The 22414-nt window shown below is 38.8% G+C and overlaps 2 protein-coding genes across 8 annotated transcripts in view; both read left to right on the forward strand.

Moving 5' to 3' along the window:
• Positions 1-1616: 1616 nt before the first annotated feature.
• On the forward strand, positions 1617-5540 carry LOC108048670 (AFG3-like protein 2). Its single transcript, XM_017129487.2, is given in 5 exon segments — positions 1617-1952; positions 2011-2350; positions 2353-2512; positions 3220-3615; positions 3672-5540. Coding segments are annotated over 5 exon segments (2478 nt in total). The 5' UTR covers positions 1617-1868; the 3' UTR covers positions 5170-5540.
• Positions 5541-7738: 2198 nt separating this feature from the next.
• Positions 7739-22414, forward strand: part of LOC108048668 (RNA-binding protein Musashi homolog Rbp6) — a 188880-nt gene continuing 174204 nt past the window's right edge. For 5 of the 7 annotated variants that reach the window (XR_006417579.1, XM_017129482.2, XM_044459254.1 and 2 more), the window contains exons 1-2: positions 7739-8256; positions 10206-10878. Coding sequence is in view for 6 of the 7 variants with exons in the window: in XM_017129482.2 (XP_016984971.1) it covers positions 10793-10878 (86 nt within the window). In the remaining variant the exon portion in view is untranslated. The remainder of the gene's footprint in view (positions 8257-10205; positions 10879-22414) is intronic. The other 2 variants (XM_044459252.1, XM_044459253.1) reach the window with 2 other exon arrangements.

The raw sequence follows: 22414 nt of genomic DNA on the forward strand, positions 1-22414 counted from the left end.
CAAATATTTTTGTTTATATTATCTTTGTGTCCACTTATTCTTAAAGCAATTAGCGATATCTTGTTATTAATTTTTACAACTCTTATAAATTAATCTTAGGAAGCGATTAACAAAACGATTGTTTTTGTTACAAAACTTGTTATTAATTATTACAAAAACCTTTAATTAACTGAAACCTGCCGAACATATAATTACCTTAGTTGTGGATATAAAGTATGAACGTTTTTTGATACTTAAATACGTTCATAAGAAAGCTTTACAAAAGTTTCCGTTTTCGCTGAAATAATTTTGGGGAGTTGTGAAAATTGAATGATACTTCCAATATTCATAATTTTGGTAAAAGATGAAAAAATATACAAAATTGTACTATAATGAAAAATTTTTGAATATACTTGCAACAATAATATTAAGTACGAAGGAAAATATTGAAATTCCAAATGGAAGATGATCTTGCCCAAGATCTTAACTAGCAATTCTACCAGCTAAAACGCAGAGGCTCCTCCATCTGGAAAATCATTGGATTCTACACTTTTAGCATTTTTAATAAGGAATGTGTATTTTTAATAAATAAAATTATATTTTTGAAAATGAAAAAGGTATATAACCTCTTTATCCAACAACTACATTATTTTCTAGTAAATGGACAAATTACCTGTTTTGTTTTCCAAAGTTAAAGGGATTTAAATGTTACATCTGTTGATCCAATTCAAAGAATTTTTGTCTTTTGGCTTACACTTGGCGGATCTGATTTATGCAGAGCTCTTGTTGAATTGTTTGGGAATTGTTAAAAATTAAATTTAATTTTTCAAACGAAAAAGTGCAATTAAATTACAAATACAAAATCTAAAAGGAGAGCAGTGAGTGAAGATAAAAACAAGAGAGAACGCTATAGTCGGGTGCCCCGACTATCAGATACCCGTTACTCAGGTAAAGGGAGTGCGAGGGAGATGGAGATAGAAACTTTGATCACGCATAACTTTTTAACGAATGGTCCGATTTGAAAAATTTCTTCTACATTTCGATAGGTATTGATAAACACAATAAAACTGCATTTTTACTTTTTCGAAATATTTAAATTTTTAAAATCGTATATAAGCGATTGTGGGCGTTAAAGGGGGCGTGGCACCATTTTGAAACAAACTTTTATAGTTTCCGAGATCTCAGCGTTCATACGGACAGACAGACGGACAGACGGACATGGCTATATCGACTCGGCTAGTGACCCTGATCAAGAATATATATACTTTATAGGGTCGGAAACGCTTCCTTCTAGCTGTTACATACTTTTGCACGAATACAATATACCCTTTTACTCTACGAGTAACGGGTATAAAAATTTCACCCATTGGCGTAAACTTTAATATTTATAAAATATTAAAATTCTAAAAATCTGTTTACTTACAAAGTTCTGTTAAATTAATAATTATTGATGTCACAACATCTACAACCAAAAGTAAAAAAAAAGTGCTAGTAGAGGCTATTATGCCAAAACTTACATCTCATGGGTTGAGTCTCGGCTAGAGCTTAGCAAACTCACGAACCAAGGGTTGCGTCCGCAGTGCACCACATAAATACTAAAATATTGTGGAGATATATCGATAGATGGCTATTTTTGACAACCCTATTTCACAATCGCGCACCGCTCCGCGTAATAATAAGAACGTTTTCACCCAATTCATTCGCGAGGCCAAACTGTATCGAGAAAATTCCAAAACGAGGCGGCGACTTTCGGTTTCAGTTTGAAAAAACCCAGTATTGTATTTCCGGGCCAAATTGTGTCAGTGTGAAAGGTTCGGAGGCGGTGGCCACGCAATCCGGGCGACCGATCGTTGGGTAACCTAGCGAAGACCGAGAAAACAGCCGTTGTCATGGCATTCCGGCTGTTTGGCACGGCCAAAACGATGGCCGGAATGATGCGGCGCAACTATACGGCGGGTTCGCTGCCGGGAAAGGTGGGTTAACATCCAAAATCCAGGGGTAATCCAAATTAAAATCCCGCTTAAATTCCAGGTGCAACGCACGTCCACGGGAGCCACTGGCGCCGGGGTCTATATATTGCCCGCGGAGCTATCACCGCTCCTCCAGTACATCGTCAAACAGATCCAGCTGCTCTGCAAGAAACCGCCGAAGGGTTTCGAGAAGTACTTCGAGGCCGGCGGCAAGTCCTCTGCCCAACCGAAAGGAGCCGCCGGCGACAAGAAGCCGCCTTCGGGAACCAGCAAATCCGCCTCGGAAAAGCCCAGCACATCCTCATCCGCCTCGGCCAAGCCCGCCCGATCCCAGGCGGAGTCGAAGTCGGACTGGAATTTCGGCATGTTCAGCAACAGTTCGAGAGGACCGGCGGGACGGGGGCCAACACGCCGGGCGGAAGGCCGCTGGGCGAGAGCGGCGGAGGTGGGGACAGGGAGCGGTGGATCCTCCTTGGCGCCATCGGAGCCGTCGTCCTGGTCGGCTCGTTCGCCTTCTTCGAGATGGGCTACAAGGAGATCTCCTGGAAGGAGTTCGTCAACAGGTGCGGTCGAAATTTAACCAAATCAATTTCCCATTTCAAATCCATATGAAGTAATATGATATGGAAATAGAATAGATCTTTAGTTTCCATAGACCTAAAAGATTCTTCTGTTGTAAAAATTAATTAATTAATGTATCACAAAGCCAACAATATCACCATCCCGTAATATTTATTGCTTCGCAAAAGTGATTTAAATCATTTTAATAATTTTGCCAAAGTTTATCAAAAAATTCTCATAACCCTAAAATCACCGTGATGATGCATTAATTTTTGTAAACATTTTCAATGTTTAATCATTTCAAAATTTAAACTTTTTCGTATCATATGATAATTATATAATATTCTCAACATTTTAAATTATTTATTTAAAGAATATGAGCCTAAATTGATATATATAAAATTTGTAAAATATGCACGGTTGAATAAGTAAATATTTTACAATAGAAAAAGCATAATTTATTTAATTTGCGCTTAAAAATGTTGTTAATTATTATTAAAAGTATTAATAACGTCCCTTGATTTGCATAATTCCTGATTGCAGTGTAATTTATGGTACTCATTAACTTTAAATGTTGTAAGATAAATAATTGTATATACCAAAAACTCTTACTGTTAAGTGTGAACATGTCTCGTAGTAGATGGGAGTCCATCGATTAATATTATTTATTATTAATAATCATATCTCTGGTTTTTCCCCTTGTAAACAGTTACCTGTCCAAGGGCGTGGTGGAGAAGCTGGAGGTGGTCAACAAGAAGTGGGTGCGCGTGCGTCTTCAGCAGAACAGCAACAGCAGCGGCGGCGTCTTGTGGTTCAACATCGGCAGTGTGGATAGCTTTGAGCGGAACCTGGAGGCAGCCCAGTCGGAGCAGGGGACGGAGTCTATCAACTTTGTGCCCGTGATCTATCGCAATGAAGTGGAGGCCGCCAGTTTGACCGGTCTGCTGCCCACGCTGCTCATCATCGGCTTCTTGGTCTACATGATGCGCAAGTCGGCGGACATGATGGGCGGCGGTCGAGGACGCAAAGGGGGTGGCCTCTTTGGCGGCGTAATGCAGTCCACCGCCAAGCTGACCAATCCCACAGAGATTGGCGTGGGTTTCAAGTGAGTTAATGGCACTAATCCACATGCCTATATAATACCCACTACTTCCCTTCCAGAGATGTGGCTGGCTGCGAGGAGGCTAAGATCGAGATCATGGAGTTCGTTAACTTCCTGAAGAACCCGCAGCAGTACATCGATCTGGGCGCCAAGATACCAAAGGGGGCCATGCTAACGGGCCCACCCGGCACGGGTAAAACGCTCCTGGCCAAGGCCACCGCCGGCGAGGCGAATGTGCCCTTCATCACCGTGTCCGGATCCGAGTTCCTCGAAATGTTCGTGGGCGTTGGTCCATCGCGAGTGCGTGACATGTTCGCCATGGCCCGCAAGCACGCTCCCTGCATCCTTTTCATCGATGAGATTGACGCTGTGGGTAGGAAGCGTGGTGGCAAGACGTTCGGCGGTCACTCGGAGCAGGAGAATACCCTCAACCAACTTCTGGTTGAGATGGACGGCTTCAATACCACAACGAATGTGGTGGTGCTGGCAGCCACCAATCGTGTGGATATTCTGGACAAGGCTCTCATGCGACCGGGTCGTTTTGATCGTCAGATTTATGTTCCAGCGCCTGATATCAAGGGCAGGGCGAGCATCTTTAAGGTGCATCTGGGGAACCTGAAGACAACGCTGGACAAGAATGATTTGAGCAGGAAGATGGCGGCTCTAACGCCGGGTTTCACTGGCGCCGACATAGCCAATGTGTGTAATGAAGCTGCCCTGATTGCCGCCCGCGACTCCAAGGATTCGATTGTCCTCAAGCACTTTGAGCAGGCGATTGAGCGTGTCATCGCTGGCATGGAGAAGAAGACCAATGTCCTGGCACCGGAGGAAAAGCGAACGGTGGCGCATCACGAGGCTGGTCATGCGGTGGCTGGATGGTTCTTGGAGCACGCCGATCCCCTGCTCAAAGTGTCGATCATCCCGCGCGGCAAGGGTTTGGGCTATGCCCAGTATCTGCCCAAGGATCACTATTTGCTGTCCAAGGAGCAGCTGTTCGATCGCATGTGCATGACCCTCGGTGGCCGCGTGGCCGAAGAGCTGTTCTTCAATCGAATCACCACCGGTGCCCAGGATGATCTGAAGAAAATCACCGATATTGCCTACTCCCAGGTCGTGCGTTTCGGCATGAACGAAAAGGTCGGACAAGTTAGCTTCGATGTGGGGCAGGCTGGCGATCCGGTGTTCAGCAAGCCCTACTCCGAGGACACTGCCCAAATGATTGACGGCGAGGTGAGGTCGATCATCAAATGCGCCCACGAGGCCACCACCAGTCTGTTGACCAAGCACAAGGAGGATGTGCAAAAGGTGGCGGAAAGGTTGCTCCAAAACGAGGTGCTCAGCCGGGATGATATGATCGAGCTGCTGGGACCCAGACCCTTCAAGGAGAAGTCCACCTACGAGGAGTTCGTCGAAGGAACCGGCTCCTTTGAGGAGGACACCTCTCTGCCCGAAGGCCTCAAGAGCTGGAACAAGGAAAAGGAGCGCCCAGAGCCTCTGGACGCCGGCAGCACGCCCACTTCGCCGCCCACCAAGCCCGTTACTGCCCAGAGCAGTTAGACTAGGACCTTCGATGTCTTGGTGGATGGGGAGTTTCCGAATGTTAGTTCGAGGTTGCCGACATCTCTTTGTTTTTGTTGTAATCCCCAATCACGAACCGCAGAAAGCCCCGAACTGTGGCACAAACGAGAGGGCTCAAGGAGTTCCTGGACCTCCAGGAGTTCCAGTTCTCCACGACGCGTTCATCATTGTTTTTGCATAATTTTAAGATAGTCCCCATGGATACCTCGTTCCAGTGTTGAGCACATAAGCGCTAGCCTGTACTAAATTTCCCGTATTCCGTATTTTCACAATGTAATAGGAATGGATAAAACCTGTCAGTGTGGGAAAACGAAATTAAACGATGTTTTGAAGTCGATAAATAATTAAAATAGTTGTTTTTATTACTGTCGAAATCTCAGGTACTTGGGAACAAATCCAAATCTTTTAATTTTAGTCACAAATCTTCTTGGAAGGGTATATATATACTAAAACACAAACTGAAAAAACTTCTACGACCGTCTGATCAAAATAAAGGATCGAAAGATAAGATTATGCACTTTGAATTTGCATCCTAAGAGTTTCAAACTTGATTGGTTCACGAAAAACTAAAATAAGAAATTTAATTGAAAAATGAAGAAAAATCGACGCCAAAATACAATTCAAGTTGAATATACAGATTTTTAGAGAATTAAACTTTAGATTATTAAACCACGATCATTTAGAAGCAAGCCACATTAAAATCGGATGTCTGTAAGAAAAGTTATGGGCATTGGAGTGCAGGTTTTAGGTCACTTTTTTCCAACGACATTTTTTGAAAATTCGGAATCGTTAAAATGACGAAATATTAATGCCAAAATACAAATCAAGTTGAATATACATATTTTAAACCACTATCATTTTGAAGCAAGCGACTTTGAAATCGGATGTCTCTAAGAAAAGTTATGGGCTTTGGAGTGCATTTTTTTGCAACGACATTTTTTTAAAAATTCGGAAAGGGTAATTCATCGTAAAAATGACGAAAAATCGAGCCCAAAATACAAATCAAGTTGAATATATAGATTTTTAGAGAATTAAGCAAAGATTATTTAGAAGCAAGCTACTTTAAAATCGAATGACTCTAAGAAAAGTTATGGGCTTAGGAGTGCAGGTTTCAGGTCACTTTTCTGTAACTCCATTTTTTGAAAATTCGGAAAAGGCTACCATCGTAAAAATGACGAAAAATCGACGCCAAAATAAAAATCAAGTTGAGTATACAGATTTTTAGAGAATTAAACCACGATCATTTAGAAGCAAGTTACTTTGAAATCAAATGTCTCTAAGAAAAGTGATGCACTTTGGAGTGCAGGTTGTAGGTCACTTTTCTGCATCGCCGTTTTTTTTAAATTCGGAAAAATTACGAAAAATAAACCCCAAAATACAAATCAAGTTTATTATACAGATTTTTAGAGAATTAAACCACGATAATTTAGAAGCAAGCCAGTTTAAAATCGGATGTCTTTAAAAAAAGTTATGGGCTTGTGAGTTCGCAGATCCGCCCTTCCGTCTTTCTGTTCCTGACCAAAATGTTTTGTTCTTTAACTTGTACATTAAAGTAATTTCCAACATTCAATTTAAAACAAGAAAGTAAGCTAACTTTGTCATCTTCCGAAGTTTATATGGAAATTTTTTCTCAGCGCTGCGCATGGTATCAAATGCCAAAAATTACTCATACGATACGTGGGCAGTTAGTATCTGACAATAGGCGAAAACCTACTCCGGTTTATCTATATGTATTACGGGAATGTTTTCCTCAAACGAAATCAAAAAATTACAAGAAGTGGGAGAAAGATATTTTTGAAATAAATTGTTCCTGGTTTATGTGGCGTATGAGTAATCTCTAATAAAATTTTACAACCTTTTTTTGGTTAACCTTTTAATAACCTTTTGGTTATTAAATAAACAATTATGAGAGGTAGTTTTTTTTATTTTACCCTTAAGAAAAATAAGCTAACTTGGTTTTTGTTTTTTGATTTTGGTTTAGAATAAATATATTTAAAACCCAAAAAATTGTATTTTCTGTTTTAGGCGTTGCATGAAGTTTCCGCTGTTATTACTCACACGAAACGTAATGTCAGTTAAAATAATTTATTTGATTAAAGACAACAGTACGTATGAGTGATAAACTTTGAAGACAATGCGCAATGTCGGTCTCAGTTAGCAACTATTATTTGTAGAAACCCTAGATTATTAATATTATTTAAACTTGTATTGCAAAACACTCGGCCCCATTTTGTGCCGTGTAAGCTTTCGAAGCTCCGAGGCGTTTAAGAGAACGCCACTCTCTTCGTTGAGCTTCTGCCGGCTGCCAGCCGCTCTCTTGCTCGCTGCGTCTTATCACTTATCAGCTGTGATGCTGAAGTACATGCGCCATGTGCAGCCGGTAAATAGTGCAACTGCCGCTGCCTCTGCCCACGTCGCTGCCGGCGCAAAGCTCCGCTGGGGCAGCAGCAGCAACAGCAACAACACACAGAGCAGCGGCAGGGCAGAGAGTGCAGCAGCGCTGCCGCCGGTCGTTTGGGGCCGTCAGTTGGGTTTTGGGGTCTCGCCGCTCAGTGTCGTCTTGTTGGCTGTCGCGTTCGTGTGCGCGCACTGAGAAAAACGGAACGCCACAGTTGCACTTTCCGTTGCAATTTCTATAGTCCTCGAGTCCCCCGATTTCTGAGTTCCCCCTCGTGCGAAGTGCGTGCGCTTTGGCCAAAACAACTACCAAAACGCGTACCGCAATTTACAAGATACAACCAATAATAAGAGGCATAGAGAATAATAATAAAGGAGAAAATAAACCCCTGCTGTGGAGGGCATTTGCATTTTGTTTACCTCGATGGCTGTGTGGAGTGCAATTTGACGATTATATAATATAAAACAAAAAAATAGGGAAAACAAATAAAAGTGCGCGGCATTCGATTTTAATTGCAAGCAACTACAATAACCACTGAAGAAGAAGAGTTAAAGTGAAACCCTCTCTTTCGCACCGCCGCCCCCATCCTGTCTCTCCCACCCACCTCGGTTTCCATAGCTGGTGTGTTGATCTTTCATGCAAAATGGCTGCCGGCCGGCAAAATAACGGTATTTGATCGATTAGGAGAGAGGAAGAGAGATCCCTAGGACTTGATTTCGATTGATTGGCTTTTAGTATACAGTTTCTCAATTATTTAGCTTTCGAAAAAAGTGCTAATATGTAATTCATTAATTCACTTAAAGCAATGGGCTATAACAATGAAGACTATATGACTGAATTAATTAGAAACTCAAAATGAAACGATTTTATTATAATAAAATCTTGTTCTTGGTTCCTTTTTATTCTCAGGCTTATTTTATTTAGTAATATATGTTTATAAGTGTACACATATGTGTCTGGTGTTTAATTTTGTTTAACTATTTTATTGATGTTAAATTTGTACTTAAAATATTAAAAAGGAGGAAAAAGGACTAAGCAAAAATAATATGTTGTTCTTTGAAAAAAAACGTTCAATTAAAATGGCGTTGAACATGCAGTCAGTAATTTCTTAATGCTGATATTTTATGATTATTAAATATTTTATGAGATGACTTATACTAGAACAGTGAAATAAAATAAAATGTTTGCTTATCCTTTTGATTCCCTCTCTTTTAAAACCTCTTTTTAAACAAGAAGTTTTTGTTAATCACTCGTACAAAATGTCTATCGTTGGGCGAAATAGCGGTAACTTTGATTACTGATCAATAAAGCTTCGCCGATCGACGATCACTGGCCGAACATGTGTTATATTAGTTCTGTTTTAGTTTCTCGTTTATTTTGTTTTATTTTGTGCTGCCAATTGTCGCAATTGTCGGGTCACGTGTTTGTTGCTGCAGCCAGTTAACTTCTGCTCTCGTTGTAACGGTGCATGTTCTCAGCGTATTTGTGTGCGTATTGGTGTGCTATTGCGGGTGTACGAGTCCGTATGTGTGTGTGTGTGAATGTCTGTTTGTGAAAGCTTGCATGCTGCGCGATATCATATTGTTGTTGCTTTTGTTGTTGTTGAGGGAGTCACTGCATGCAATGTTCTTCTCTCCTCCTTTCTCTCATTCTATCTTTCTCTATTGTTGTTGTTTTTATTGTTGTTGTGGGTGTGGGAAAGATCAAGGCGCGTATTAAACACAGAAAATAAAAAAAAAACAATCAAAATATAGGGAAATGAAATAAAGATGGGGAAAGCAACGGCAAATAATGGCAGTAACATCAAAAGTTCAAAGCTATAAAATTTGGATTCCTGAATTTTTGTATTCCCTTATCGGCAAATCTGACGTCATAAATGTGGCACACTTTTATAATGAATTTTTCTAAACTTAAAATAGATTTTAACTGAAAATATATTGGTGGCAGCTTAAATTAAATAACAAATTCTAAGTAGTATCAAACAGCCAAAACAATTGGCAACGATTTGACTAAAAAGATCAAATAGTATTTAGGTATTTAAAATTTTATAATTGCCAAAAATAAAAATCCAGAATCCCAAACCACATTTTTTATTTCAATAGCTGAACAACCAAAATAACATGGAAAATGAAGTTTTGTTTTATTGCACTTTTAATGGCAACTAGATACGTGTTTCTTCGTTTTTATTTTATCGGAGGTTGGAGATGCCTTTCTCATTCTAGTAAATTAATTTGACGGTTGTTGCCATATAAAGTGAGGCAAATTTATTTCAAACAAAGATCTCTTGCACTCGTAGTACCGCATCGCAATTGTCACTCAGCCGTCACTTTTCCGCCCCTTTTCCGCCCGTTCCTCACCTGCCTTTTCCACTGCTTTTCTTTCTCTCTCTCTTCCCCTCATCGGTTGCACTTTTTTGCATTTTACGATTGTTCGTTGCGAATCATTGCATTTTAAGCGGGGGGTGGGTGTGGGGGTGGTTCAGCAGCTGCGGATGGGTGGGAAAGAGAGGGGGAGGGAGTGGCGGGGAAATTGCCTTTTCAAAAGTTTCCCCGGGCAAAGTTTAAAATTGCAATTTAATTAATTTTCACCAAACACAAACGAAAACAAACCAAAACAGATCTTTTGCAGTAATATGTTGCCTTTAAATCAATTGAGAAACCAACAACCAAAGTTAACGCAACGTTTCTAAAACTTAAAGTCTAAATACCAAATAATAAATACATAAAAATACACAATAAAATTAAAACCAAACCAAAAGTGGCCTGCAAAACGAAGCAACTAAAACAACCAAGAAATGTGATTCACAGTGTGCAATGTAACCAAATTATTAGTAAAAAGCAAACCAAAAACCAAAGGAAAAGCCGTGGAAAATCAGCGGAATACCCAAAAGCCAGGCCAAATGGAAATCAAGGAATCCGGGAGCCAATCGAATAGCCAACTAGCAGCCAACGTGGCCAATGATTAAGGGAACACTTTGTTAGCCAACTCGTAGTAGCAGCATTCCCCGTCCACCCATTACACCCAAAACACAGCCACTCAGCCGCACAGAACCATTCGACCTCCCCTCGCAGCCCTCGATGCCTGGACAGAAGGCGTTGGAGCAACAATTATAGAATAGACAGCCAGACAACCACATCAGCTCCGAACTCCGAACTCCAAGCTCCAGCTCCAATTCAATCTCAATCCCGACCTAAAACCCCCAACATGGACATCAAGATTGAGCAGCAGCAGCAACAACAGCAAGTGGAGCTGGGACCCTGTTCCCCGTCGGAGGTGCCCAATGATCCCGGGTAAGTGGACTGGCATTAACCCGGAATACCCTTGCACCAGGTATTTCCAATAGGTGTCGAAAAAAGGGACAACAAATTTAAGTTTGTCAAAAGAGTTTTAAATTGAGCGAAAAATATTTGTAACCATATATTCTTCTTACTATGAAATCGTTGAAATAATTTTTGGGATGCTCAGAAAAATTATATATATTTTGATTAGTATAGTTTATAAAGGAGATCGTTACTTATTTACTTACATCACAATATTCATTTAAAAATGTCTTTAATTTTTGTAATTCGATTTTTGAGAGAAGTAAAAACTTTTCTAAAGTTAAATATTATTAAAACTAGCTTACTAACAAGTTTTAGATTTTTATATTTGCATTAATCTTACACTTATAGAAATATATATGGTCTAGCATTGTAAGTTTTGAATTAGATTTAATCTTACTAAAATTAAAGTTAAAATATAAAATCTATAAAAGATGAAATTACAAAGTTCATAGGACAATAGCAATCTTCTTAGAAAGGGCATACAAACTTCGAAGAGCCAAAGTAAACATTAACTTTTTTATTTAGTTTGAGGTCGTAGACTCGTGGACGTGGCATTAATTGTTTAAGTTTTAAGTTTGTCATTATTGAAGCGCAGGGCGCCGGAAGGGAATGAACCATGGCTTGGGGAGTGATGTCAAGGCAGTTAGAGTTGTTGACAGAAAGTTTTCTATGTCAACTAGGGCCGGAACTGGCCGAAACTGGCCAGAAATGGACGAAGGCCCAGCTGGGGATCCAAGTCTGCGAAACTAATTAGAAAACAATTTGCCAAGGACATCAAAATTCAATTAAAGCCGTTCGGCTTAGTGCTTTAGTGCAATGCAGTTACTGCTCTCGGCTCGCTTTCATCCTTCCGGCTACAGTTTATTATCAGACCGATTCCCCAGCTTGCAGCCCCTCATCCAACATTTATATTTGTGCCAAAATAGGTTAAGTTCTGATTGCGGTGTCATATGCAGCAGATTAATTGCGAGCTGCATTGCTGATAATTTGCATCGGTTTGCAGTTGGTTTGCAGTTTTAGTTGAGCGGTGTGCTGGTGCCGTTTTGCTGTCAGAAAGTCAGACTAACAAATGGATGATCCAGTGATTGGCAGCCAAGTGGACTGATTGAAGGTAGTGGTGGAATGGGATTTTGACGCAGCCCATAAAGTGAGCAAATTATGGAACTGAGCGACCAGTGGTTTGTTAGGATGATGCATCAATTATGATGCTTTAATGTGAATGGATTTTGAAATAGAGGTGACAGTACTCAATGACGAACCCCAGGAAACCCGAAATGTACATGTTAAGAACATTATCTAACTAGGCATCTATAAACTTGATCTCTATATTTACTCACACATAAGGTCCATTTTAATGTTGCTGAGAACCTAAATACGGCAATATTTCCGTAAAAGGCAACTTTAAATCTGACTAATTAAAACATTTCTAGCTCGACTAATTTAGTCAAGTTTAATGAATTAATTATCAATTAAATGGTAATAAATGGCATTCTTTAAAATGCATAGAGTCAACTCAATTAGGGCCTGATAAGCAATTAATTATATTAGGTTGTTTAACAATTTAGATTGCATCTCATTCATGGCAACTAAGTAACGTTGTTATGTGGCTTTATTGTATTTTGAAAAGAAAGGTATACAAATTCTCATTTTCATGAATTACGCTAAGTTAAAGTTATATTTATTTATGGTCCCCATACTTTTAATTCTCCTAACCAAATTTTCGTTTTCTAAGCATTTAATTTTAATGAGAATCTCCAAAGAAAGCTCAACAACTGCAGTATGCCAATCTAGTCTAGCTAAACCCTTTGTCATTTCAGTTACCCAAAGAGGAAAAATTATAAAAAATCGGGAAGATATAGAAGGAAAGAGGGACAGGGAGACTTAGGTACAGCCATATGGCCCGGACAGCCGTCGCAATCCATTGAACACGCAATGCCCATAAATTATGCAGCTCATGCATGTACATCCACATAGATGTACGGTTATAAATATATCTATTATCGAAATGCTGCAAATTGTATAGCCCAAGTGAATTTCAGCACTCCACGAAGGGGGGCGCGGATGCTGATTGCAGCTCATCTTGTCTATTTGCATTAGTTTGGCAAACTCGCTACAACACAGCAAGCAAAAATAGGCTGGGCTGGGCTGCCGAAGTTGCCTTTCCCTCAAATCCCTGGCCATATTTCTTGTGGCGGGAAAGCGGAGGCCACCGGATAAAAGAAATGGATCACCTGCTGCTCGCTGAGCTCCGACGATGCTGGCAGGTGCAACAACTGCAACTGCAACACCAGCAAGTGGTGCAACTATTGCAAATGCACCGAGTGTTGGAGTTTAGATGTACCTATAGGTACCGCAAATTTCATAAGAGTCTTTCAAACATTTAACTTCGTGTCTTTTTTTAACAGAGGTTCAATCACTAATAAATATTTTTGGCCAGATGTTGATACTTTTATAATAATTAATTATAAATGTAATTGCTTTGTTACTCTTTCAAGTTTTAATTATTATTTTTGTTGCTTGTCAGTGGGTTATTATCTAATTTCATTTTTGAGTTATAACTTGGCTTTAAGTCTTAATAATTTAAATAATTATGTATTTTTTTTTATTGGACTTTGACCTCAAATGAGATGTATAAAGCATTACATTTTTTATAATAAAGACATGGCACATAAAAGCCTTTATTATATACATAATTTTAATTTTTTTGAATTACAATTTGGTTTCAATCATGGTATTATTTATGGTATTATTTCCAATGCACCTTGTACCTTACTTATGTAAATCGAATACCTTTCCCATCACTGACTGCAAGATGAAGTTGGGTAAAAGTTTTGTGGCGATGCGAATGGGAAATGTGGCACCTAGCGAATGTTGAATGCATAAATCTTGAATTAATTCAAAATACCTTTTGATGACGCTGCCCAGATACACAGATACAGATGCATCCGCATCTCTGCACTTGTATCAGTGCCGCTGTATCTTTCTCTATTTTCGTTGTGCAACTTGGCGAATATCGTTGAAAACATGCGAATACAATTCCATTCACAGTTTCGTTGACTGGCGCGGCGATCGCCACGGCTCAGTAATTTTGAACGCTACCGCCCCCTGCTCACGACGCCCCTTGCCACCCACTCTTTTGGCAAACTTTATAAATCTTTTGAAGGGCCCACGGAAAATAAAACAAGAAGAGTTGCCTGGCCTGCTCGGCGCAAAATGGCAAAGTAAATAAACACAAAGGCGAAAGAAAATGAAAATAAAACAAACTAAGCCAAAAAAACAACACGCAAAACTTTGAAATAACTAAATAAATGCCCTGCTATTAATACAATTCACTTTGCCAATGTATTTTTAGTGTAAATGCAGCAAACATCAAGTGAGAGAGATCGTTTTATGGGATGATCGATCTCGCTGATACCTAATTTATTCCATGAACTCATAAATCCTTTGTAACTCCAGCTTGACATTAATTTATTTTTCTTATGTTAACCACATGTTATGTTTTTTTTTTACCGTCCAAATGAGCATCAATCTATCTTTTTTATACCCTTGCAGAGGGTATTATAATTTTGGTCAAAAGTGTGCAACGCAGTGAAGGAGACATCTCCGACCCTATAAAGTATATATATTCTTGATCAGGATCACCTCCTGAGTTGATATAGCCATGTCCGTCTGTCCGTTGTCTGTCTGTCCGTCTGTCCGTCTGTCCGTCTGTCCGTCTGTCCGTCTGTCCGTCTGTCTGTCCGTCTGTCTGTTTCTACGCGAACTAGTCTCTCAGTTTTAAAGATATCGAATTCAAACTTTGCACACCCTTCTTTCCTTTGCGCAGTATATAAGTCGGAACGGCCGGGATCGGCCGGCTATATCCTATAGCTGCCATATAACTGATTGATCGGAAATGCCATAACTTTGGTGTTTGTCAAGTTAGGAAGTTGGGATTTTCTATGGGTTTTATATTTTGCCAATCAATCCGACATACCAAATTTCATAAGGATCGGCCGACTATATCCTATAGCTGCCATATAACTGATTGATCGGAAATGCCATAACTTTGGTGTTTGTAAAGTTAGGAAGTTGGGATTTCTATGGGTGTTATATTTGGCCAGCCAATCCGACCTACCAAATTTCATAAGGATCGGCCGACTATATCCTATAGCTGCCATATAACTGATTGAGCGGATATGCCATAACTTTGGTGTTTGTAAAGTTAGGAAGCTGGAATTTCCTATGGGTTTTATATTTGGCCAATCAATCCGACCTACCAAATTTCATAAGGATCGGCCGACTATATCCTATAGCTGCCATATAACTGATTGATCGGATATGCCATAACTTTGGTGTTTGTTAAGTTAGGAAGTTGGGATTTTCAATGGCTTTTATTTTTGGCCAATCAATCCGACCTATCAAATTTCATAAAGATCGGCCGACTATATCCTAAAGCTGCCATATAACTGAACGATCGGAAATGCCATAACTTTGGTGTTCTTAAAGTTAGGAAGTTGGGATATTTTATAAGTATTAAGAATGCATCATATGAATAATTTTGGAGAATATAATATCAAGAGTATTCTGCAAGGGTATATCAACTTCGGCTCCGCCCGAAGTTAGCTTTCCTTTCTTGTTTTATAGTTTGAGTTTCCTGCTTTTTAAAGATGTTAATCAAAAGTGCGTTTAAATTGATAAATTGTTTCTTAAAATGTAAGACGATCACTGACCCTAAATAAATATATCAACTATAGGTATTCTTATTTATAAAGATAGTTGATTTCGTTGATATTTCTTAAGATTGTCTTTTATGCGATAGCCTTCAAACCTTTTTTTAGTCGCTTTAAGACAAAACCTAGTTTAAAAATATTTTTATTTGGCTGGTTTTTATCTAGAATTTTATTGCTATATACATCATTATATTGAACTTACTGAGCAATGACTTTCCTGGGAAACCCTTCAACCATCAGCATCATGTAACAGTTTTGAACCACGGAGTGGAATCAACAAGTGCTGTTGGTTGATTCCCCCACTTTTGTGTAGCTAATCCCGCCTTTGCTACCCTTTCCAATCTGTTCAAGAATGCCGCTCATCGGCATGTGAGTCCGACAATTATCCATTAGAACCGACACGCGGGACCCAAGTCGAGGAAAAGCGGCAAGATATGCAAACAAAAAATGGTCCAGGCCCCTGCGTCATTTAACGTGGCCCCAAAAATTGTGCATCGCATCGACAGGCGACTGTCAGTGGAATTGCGATTGCGTTTGCAATTGCAATTGCACTCGCTGCTCTTTTCATAATTGTCGTTTTGTTTCTCGTCTCTGTCGCTCTTGCGGCACTTGTAATTGCGGCTTTGTTACGTTCCGTAAATTGATTCATTGTACGCCGTGCTTGGAGCACGGACTGACCCATTCCCATTCCCATTCCCGTACCCATTCCCATTCCCAGTACTCTGATGCCCATTTCCCCCCGTGTTTGTCTGATATAATTGCTTTCAAATGATTTTGTGTCGTTGTGTGCGCACTTTCATATTGCCCGTAGTTTTGTTTGTTTGCCCGTAACGTAAACGCAACTGTCATTGTCCGTAGTCCGTGGTCCATTCGCCGTACGCCGTATGCCGTATGTTTGTACGGCTGTTTGTGCCGCCTGTCCGGCCAATAAGCTTCCATTTTGTATGCATAATGAGGCCTGCGGCAATTTGACTTTAGGACAGCCATTAGCTTAAAGTGCCGGCTTTGTTGGCCACCATCTCTCCCTGGCGAATTTTATTTTACGGCCAAAATAATTTTCTCAAAACAGAGCTGATGAAAATTGCTGTATTAATACTAAAATTCATATGTTTGCTGTAAGATAATTAAAAGATAATTATAACTGGAAATACTCCCGATTGTATTTTATTTTTTGCTTTTTATTCAAAACGAAAGTATTAATACACTTGCATTACCCATTAATTGTAATAATTTATATTTATTTATTTTTTAACATTAGAAAATCGTACTTGGAAATAACTATAAATAACTATTTAAAAAGAAATTAATTTAATTAAATGTTAACAAAGTCCCAACAAAAGTTTTTTCTATTCTTGCGGCTAAAATGGATCCTCCCCGTTCCCTGATTCATATATAAATATCTATTCATTGGATACTATTCTCCCACAATATGATAACAATTTCCGTTTGTGCAGATAAATGACCAATTTTCACAAGCACGTCACTGGAACAAGAATCAAAAAAAGCTCACCTTCAAAACACTAAAGCACTTATATTTATTTTGCAATTTGTTAACATATCAAAAATCTGTTGACTTTTCACACAACCATCAATAAACAATCGTATGGAAAAGTAGTGATTAAAAAAAGAGTTGACATTTTTTATTTTAAGTGCTGAATACTAATATATTATTATTCTATCATATTTATTACAAAAACATAAATAAAAGTACAGAAATGTTAAAAAAAGAAAGGTTAAGGATTCATCTTTGGCGGTAATCACCACTATTTATCGATGTTTGTTTGAAAAGTCAACAGTTTTCCGTTTGCTGCCATTAAAGTGTTTTAAATATGTTAACAAATGGCAAAATATAGCCATGCAATGGGATTTAAATGTTTGTTTGCGTGTGAGTTGTGTTTGGGCTTATGTTCTAGCGTTATGCATATGTAAATTGGCCATTTGTCTGCACTAACCGTAAGTTGTTGTGGCATTGTGGGTGGATAGTTTCTACTGGATATATATGTTTATGGGGATAGGGAGACGATCCACTTAAACCGCAAGAATGGCAAAAACTTTTGTGCCGTCCCACGATTGACATTATCAAAATTCAATTTACAATCTCCTCCGAGTCTGACACGCCGAATAAGAAACTTTTCATTTGCTTTAGTTGCACTTTTAAGTAAACAGTTCGATTAAAATGGAGTGACTTGAGGATGTGGGCGGGATGTGGGGTTGCTTCGAGCACAATACTTGGCCTAAAAGTACATTTCCCCCATCTCCCATAAGTGTACATATATTTGCTCTCTTTTGAAATCAATGCAAGGCTAAGAAAGTTTTCCCTCTGCTAAATGCAGTCATAACTTTTGGCAGCGGAATAAAACGTAAACTCTTTTTGGTTAGGAAGTATAAGCCGCCATTAGAAAATGACTTTAGTGTGTGGAGGGATAGGTATATGCAGTGAAACAAAATAAGGAGAACATCTACTTACATCTACTTATAGGTGAGTGCCTATCGGGAAAGTTTTAATGCGAAAGATTTGTTACTGCCAGCTAATATATATATCAAGTAATGATTTAAAAGTAATTTACACTAATAAAATAATGAGCACAAATAAAAAATTCTCAAAACGTATGTTTTTAAAAATGATTAAATTTTTAGCAAATTTGTAGAATCGATTCAATCTTAGAAAAAAGGCTAAGGGATATAAATAGTTTGCTTTTATGGGAAAATAATACAAATATTTTATATGGAGAGACAGCAAATAGGTGAATGACATAATAGTATTAGCAGTTTTGGTGCAGACAGACGTTTTTCGGATAAAAAAAAAGATCTGTAGCTCTTTTTTGTTCTCTGTAGCAAACATTATATTGGTCGCCTGTTTGTCGACCCACGCCCCCTCTCCGCCGCCCACCACTATTAAAACGAGGCGTATGTTATGCAATATAAGACGATAAACGGGAGAAAGAAATGTGAAAGAAGAACCTAGTGGAACGGAGGAAAGGCAGCGCAAAAGTTTTGCTATCTGTATCGCAGACGGGGCCACAATGCATCCTTTGAACCGCAAAGTGCAGCGGGTTACGGCCTCCCCTCCGCCCCACTGCCCCGCCCACTGGCCCTCCCCCAGCGCCCTTTTTTCGCCGCCCCTGGTTCGCAATTCATTATAAATTGCATGTACTGGTAATTGTGTTTGTGTTTTGCAGCAGTAGAATTGCTTTAAATGAGCCGAGCCGAACGAAGCGTATCCCAATTTAGGCTGTGCCAGTGCCCCGCCCCCTTTTTGACCCACTGCCACCCCCTTTTGCCGCCCACCGCCCACCTCCCATCGATGCTCCAGACGCAGTTTTCCCCCATTTTCCCCTATCTTTTCCTCCTTCATATTTAGCTTTCCGCACGATTAAATCGATGCAACTGTAAAGTTCTTTTTCTATTACGCTTTTTCGTTCACATTCGCATTACGCACACTATCAAGCACACACACACACACACCCGCATACACAGTGGAATAATATGTAAATCGCTTTCGGTGCATTTTTATTGTTTTGAATTATTACTCAGACTTCCTTTAAACTTGCACTAAAATTTTTAATCTTTAAGCTTTTATGGTTGAGTTATTATGAGAGCTATTTTAGTTTGGAAAGTGTGGCAATTATTAAATTATTTTCTTTTTATTGATCGTGCTATAATTTAACAGTGCTATATAAATTGATTGAGCCATAAGTTTGCTATTATATATAGATTTGTGTTCTGTTTACTTTAATCTTTTCCCTGTAATAAATGTAAATTCTTAGTATGTTTGTGCTTCGTGGCAAATTTAAAACATACGCTTAGAATTTGTATAATATTATTGAATATTATTGAACATTTAGATTGCTGTTTAAAATATTTGGCAATATTGTGGTATTGTATTCAATATACAAATTGTCTTTATTTTATAACTTGTACTGGTATTCTTGATATCTATTGTGATTTATAATGTATAGTGATATTCCATTTCGTAACCACTGTAGCCACATCTCCCATGGCTATCTCTCAGTGGGTGCTACATAAAACATTTGCCTCCGCCTGGCCAACATTTTTAGCCGCCGTTGGCTGGCTTTGTCTGAGGCTCGCTTACCGCTTTAGCCCTCCCCCTTTCCGCCTACATATTTCTGCTCTGTTTTCCGTGTTCTGGCTGCTCCATATGAACGCCGGAGTCAGCCAGTATGGGAAACCCCTCCCCGGAACCCCCGGCACACCCTTAACCCCCTGATGCCCCGTGTCGCTTTCACACACTCACCATGAGCCATGCCTTCGAATGTCTCAGACAATTGTCGGCAACATATTTATGCGCCGACCCAGCTTTTCACAATTCTGCAGCTCGAGTTCCAGCTTAAGCTCTCTAAACGTCTATCTCTACCGAGGTATAATTGTGCACAGTAAAAATCAATTATGATTGTAATTATAGATGTTAATAGGTTCATTTAGTGCTGGGAATTAGAATAAGTTTCAATTTAAAAATGGATATTTTAAAAATATTCATTAGTTCTTTGCAAATGTATTTAAGATGAAGTTATATTTATCTAAAATATAGTTTTCTTAACTTATAAATTCGATAAATATAAAGTAACTTCCAAAATGGTTTCAACTCAAAATTAGGAAAGCTGTGTGATTTTAATGTAATATCCACAAAAAATACTTTTCTTCCTGTGCCTAAAAATGTAATCTTTAACCATTATAAGCACTTAAGCTTGTACGGACTTAAGCTTGAAATCTCTTTTTTAGATTAGTATAATAAATTAAGTAATCATACTTTAAAAGTTCTTCGTTTCGTAGTTTGTGTATTTAAAAACCCAAAACTATTAAAAACCTTTTGGACCAGTGTTGTCATATCTTCCGATGCGTTTCGGTTTTTACTCGTAGTTTTGTGTCCAGCGCTTTCCACTTTTCCCTCCCCTCGTCCCCTTCGTCCCTTCGATCTCGTAGTGAAAAGGTTGTAACCACGAAGCAATTGCAGTGGTTCTTCCCCTTATTCCCTTTGTTGCTGCTGGATGTTGGTGCATTTTGATGATGTTGTTGATAGCCGCACATGATAGTCATCAGGATTGGGATGGGGATTTGCTGTTGTTACTGTTGCCCCAGTGGTTGTCACCGCTGCTGTTGCTTTTGGGCTTTGCGGGAGTCAAATTGTCCCGAGGTTTTTGTGGATACTCCTTCATATGCGAATGAGAATGGTGTCGAGGTGGGGTGAATAAAGAATTGTGCGCATTGGTCTGTAGTCCGGGTCTTAGCAGCTTGCATAAATCGTTTTGTAAAAGGTTAAAGCTATTACGGGCTGTTATGAATGTCGGCCAGTTTGTTGTTGTTTGCTAAGTGCAGCAGGTATATTTATAAATTAAAGGATTAACTGCTTACAGGAGCTTTAAAGTTGCTTGGGAAATGGTAGAAATTAATGGAGAAGTTTATTGTACTAAGAGTTTTATACTGCCAACAAGCTAATTCAATTTATTTTACATTAAATTAATAATTTTATTTTATTTTATTCAAGGCAAAAGCAAAAGGCCTTGAAATGCTATATTTTTTTTATAAATTTGAAAATGTGTTAAGATATAGGAAGATACATATGTCGTTAAAAACATATATAACTTTTGAAGAGTTATGTGTTAAGGCATAATTTCAGCATATCGCCTGAATCAACCAAAATTATCTTCGTTCAAATAAATAAACATTAGAACTCGATATTATAGTCATTTAAATATGACAATTTATGACAGATTTATGAGCTAAGAGCAAAAGTTAAGAACTTCATCTTTAATGTTACTTAATTTAATAGCCTCACTCCAGGGCGCCACTTTGTTGCATAATGCGGACTGTCCGCTTTCAAAATGCCACAACTCGGCACCTTTTGGATAGACTCTCTTCTCGGGCCCTCGAGTATCTGTGTGTGCGAATGTCTTTGTATGGGTGTGTGTATCTCCATACATGCCCCTTTGTTGGCCTCTCGACATACAGAACCCCCCTCTCCCCTTGTCACCTCATACCACCCACTTCCCGCTTTGTCGCTGCTCACATAATTTGTCATGTGAAAAATTACTAAAGTTACAAGATCTGCACTTTTATTTCCATGTAAGCGGCAAGTCCACGCAGCGGAGATGATGATGCTGATGGGGATGCACGGAAAAAATATACATACAATGCCTTTAAATAATTAGTTTATTATCATAATAGTCACTTTAAATCAAACTAAAATAATTAAAGAAAAAAAGGATCAAAACTTAAAGAATTCTGGAGCATTGAAATATAAAATGGATTTCATTTTGTTTTCAATTCTTTTCAGTATAAATTAATAGATATTGTTAAAGACAACATTCTTGTCTTATAAATAATAGGCGACTTTCCCAAGCGAAAATTTTTCATAAGACAATTTTTAAATGTTTCAAAATTCTGAGAACCTGTTTAAACAACCATTTTTATTAAACACAGTTTTTTTCATTGAAGCTGTAGCGATTTCTAACTTCCCAGAATATGTTGAAAGTAAACTTTTTGGTTTTTTAATGAAGAGTATATTTCATAATATAAAATGTAAGCATTTATTAATTTTGTCCCAATTTGAGGTAATATATTTTCTCTGTGTAGACAGAGAAGGGGAGTTTTAGGGGAGTTGTAAGCCGAACAAGAGGCATGCGTGTGGCAAGGAAAAAGGGAGGGGTAGGATGTAAAGCGAGCAGGGGTAGCTGTTTTGCTATTTTCTTTTTTTCGTTACTATTTTGCACATTTTTCTATTCAACAATGAAGCCACAATAGAAAACGTCAACTAGTGCACAGAGAGAAAAGTT

This window comes from Drosophila rhopaloa, unplaced genomic scaffold, assembly GCF_018152115.1.
Source record: "Drosophila rhopaloa isolate 14029-0021.01 unplaced genomic scaffold, ASM1815211v1 contig_185, whole genome shotgun sequence".
Taxonomy (NCBI): domain Eukaryota; kingdom Metazoa; phylum Arthropoda; class Insecta; order Diptera; family Drosophilidae; genus Drosophila; species Drosophila rhopaloa.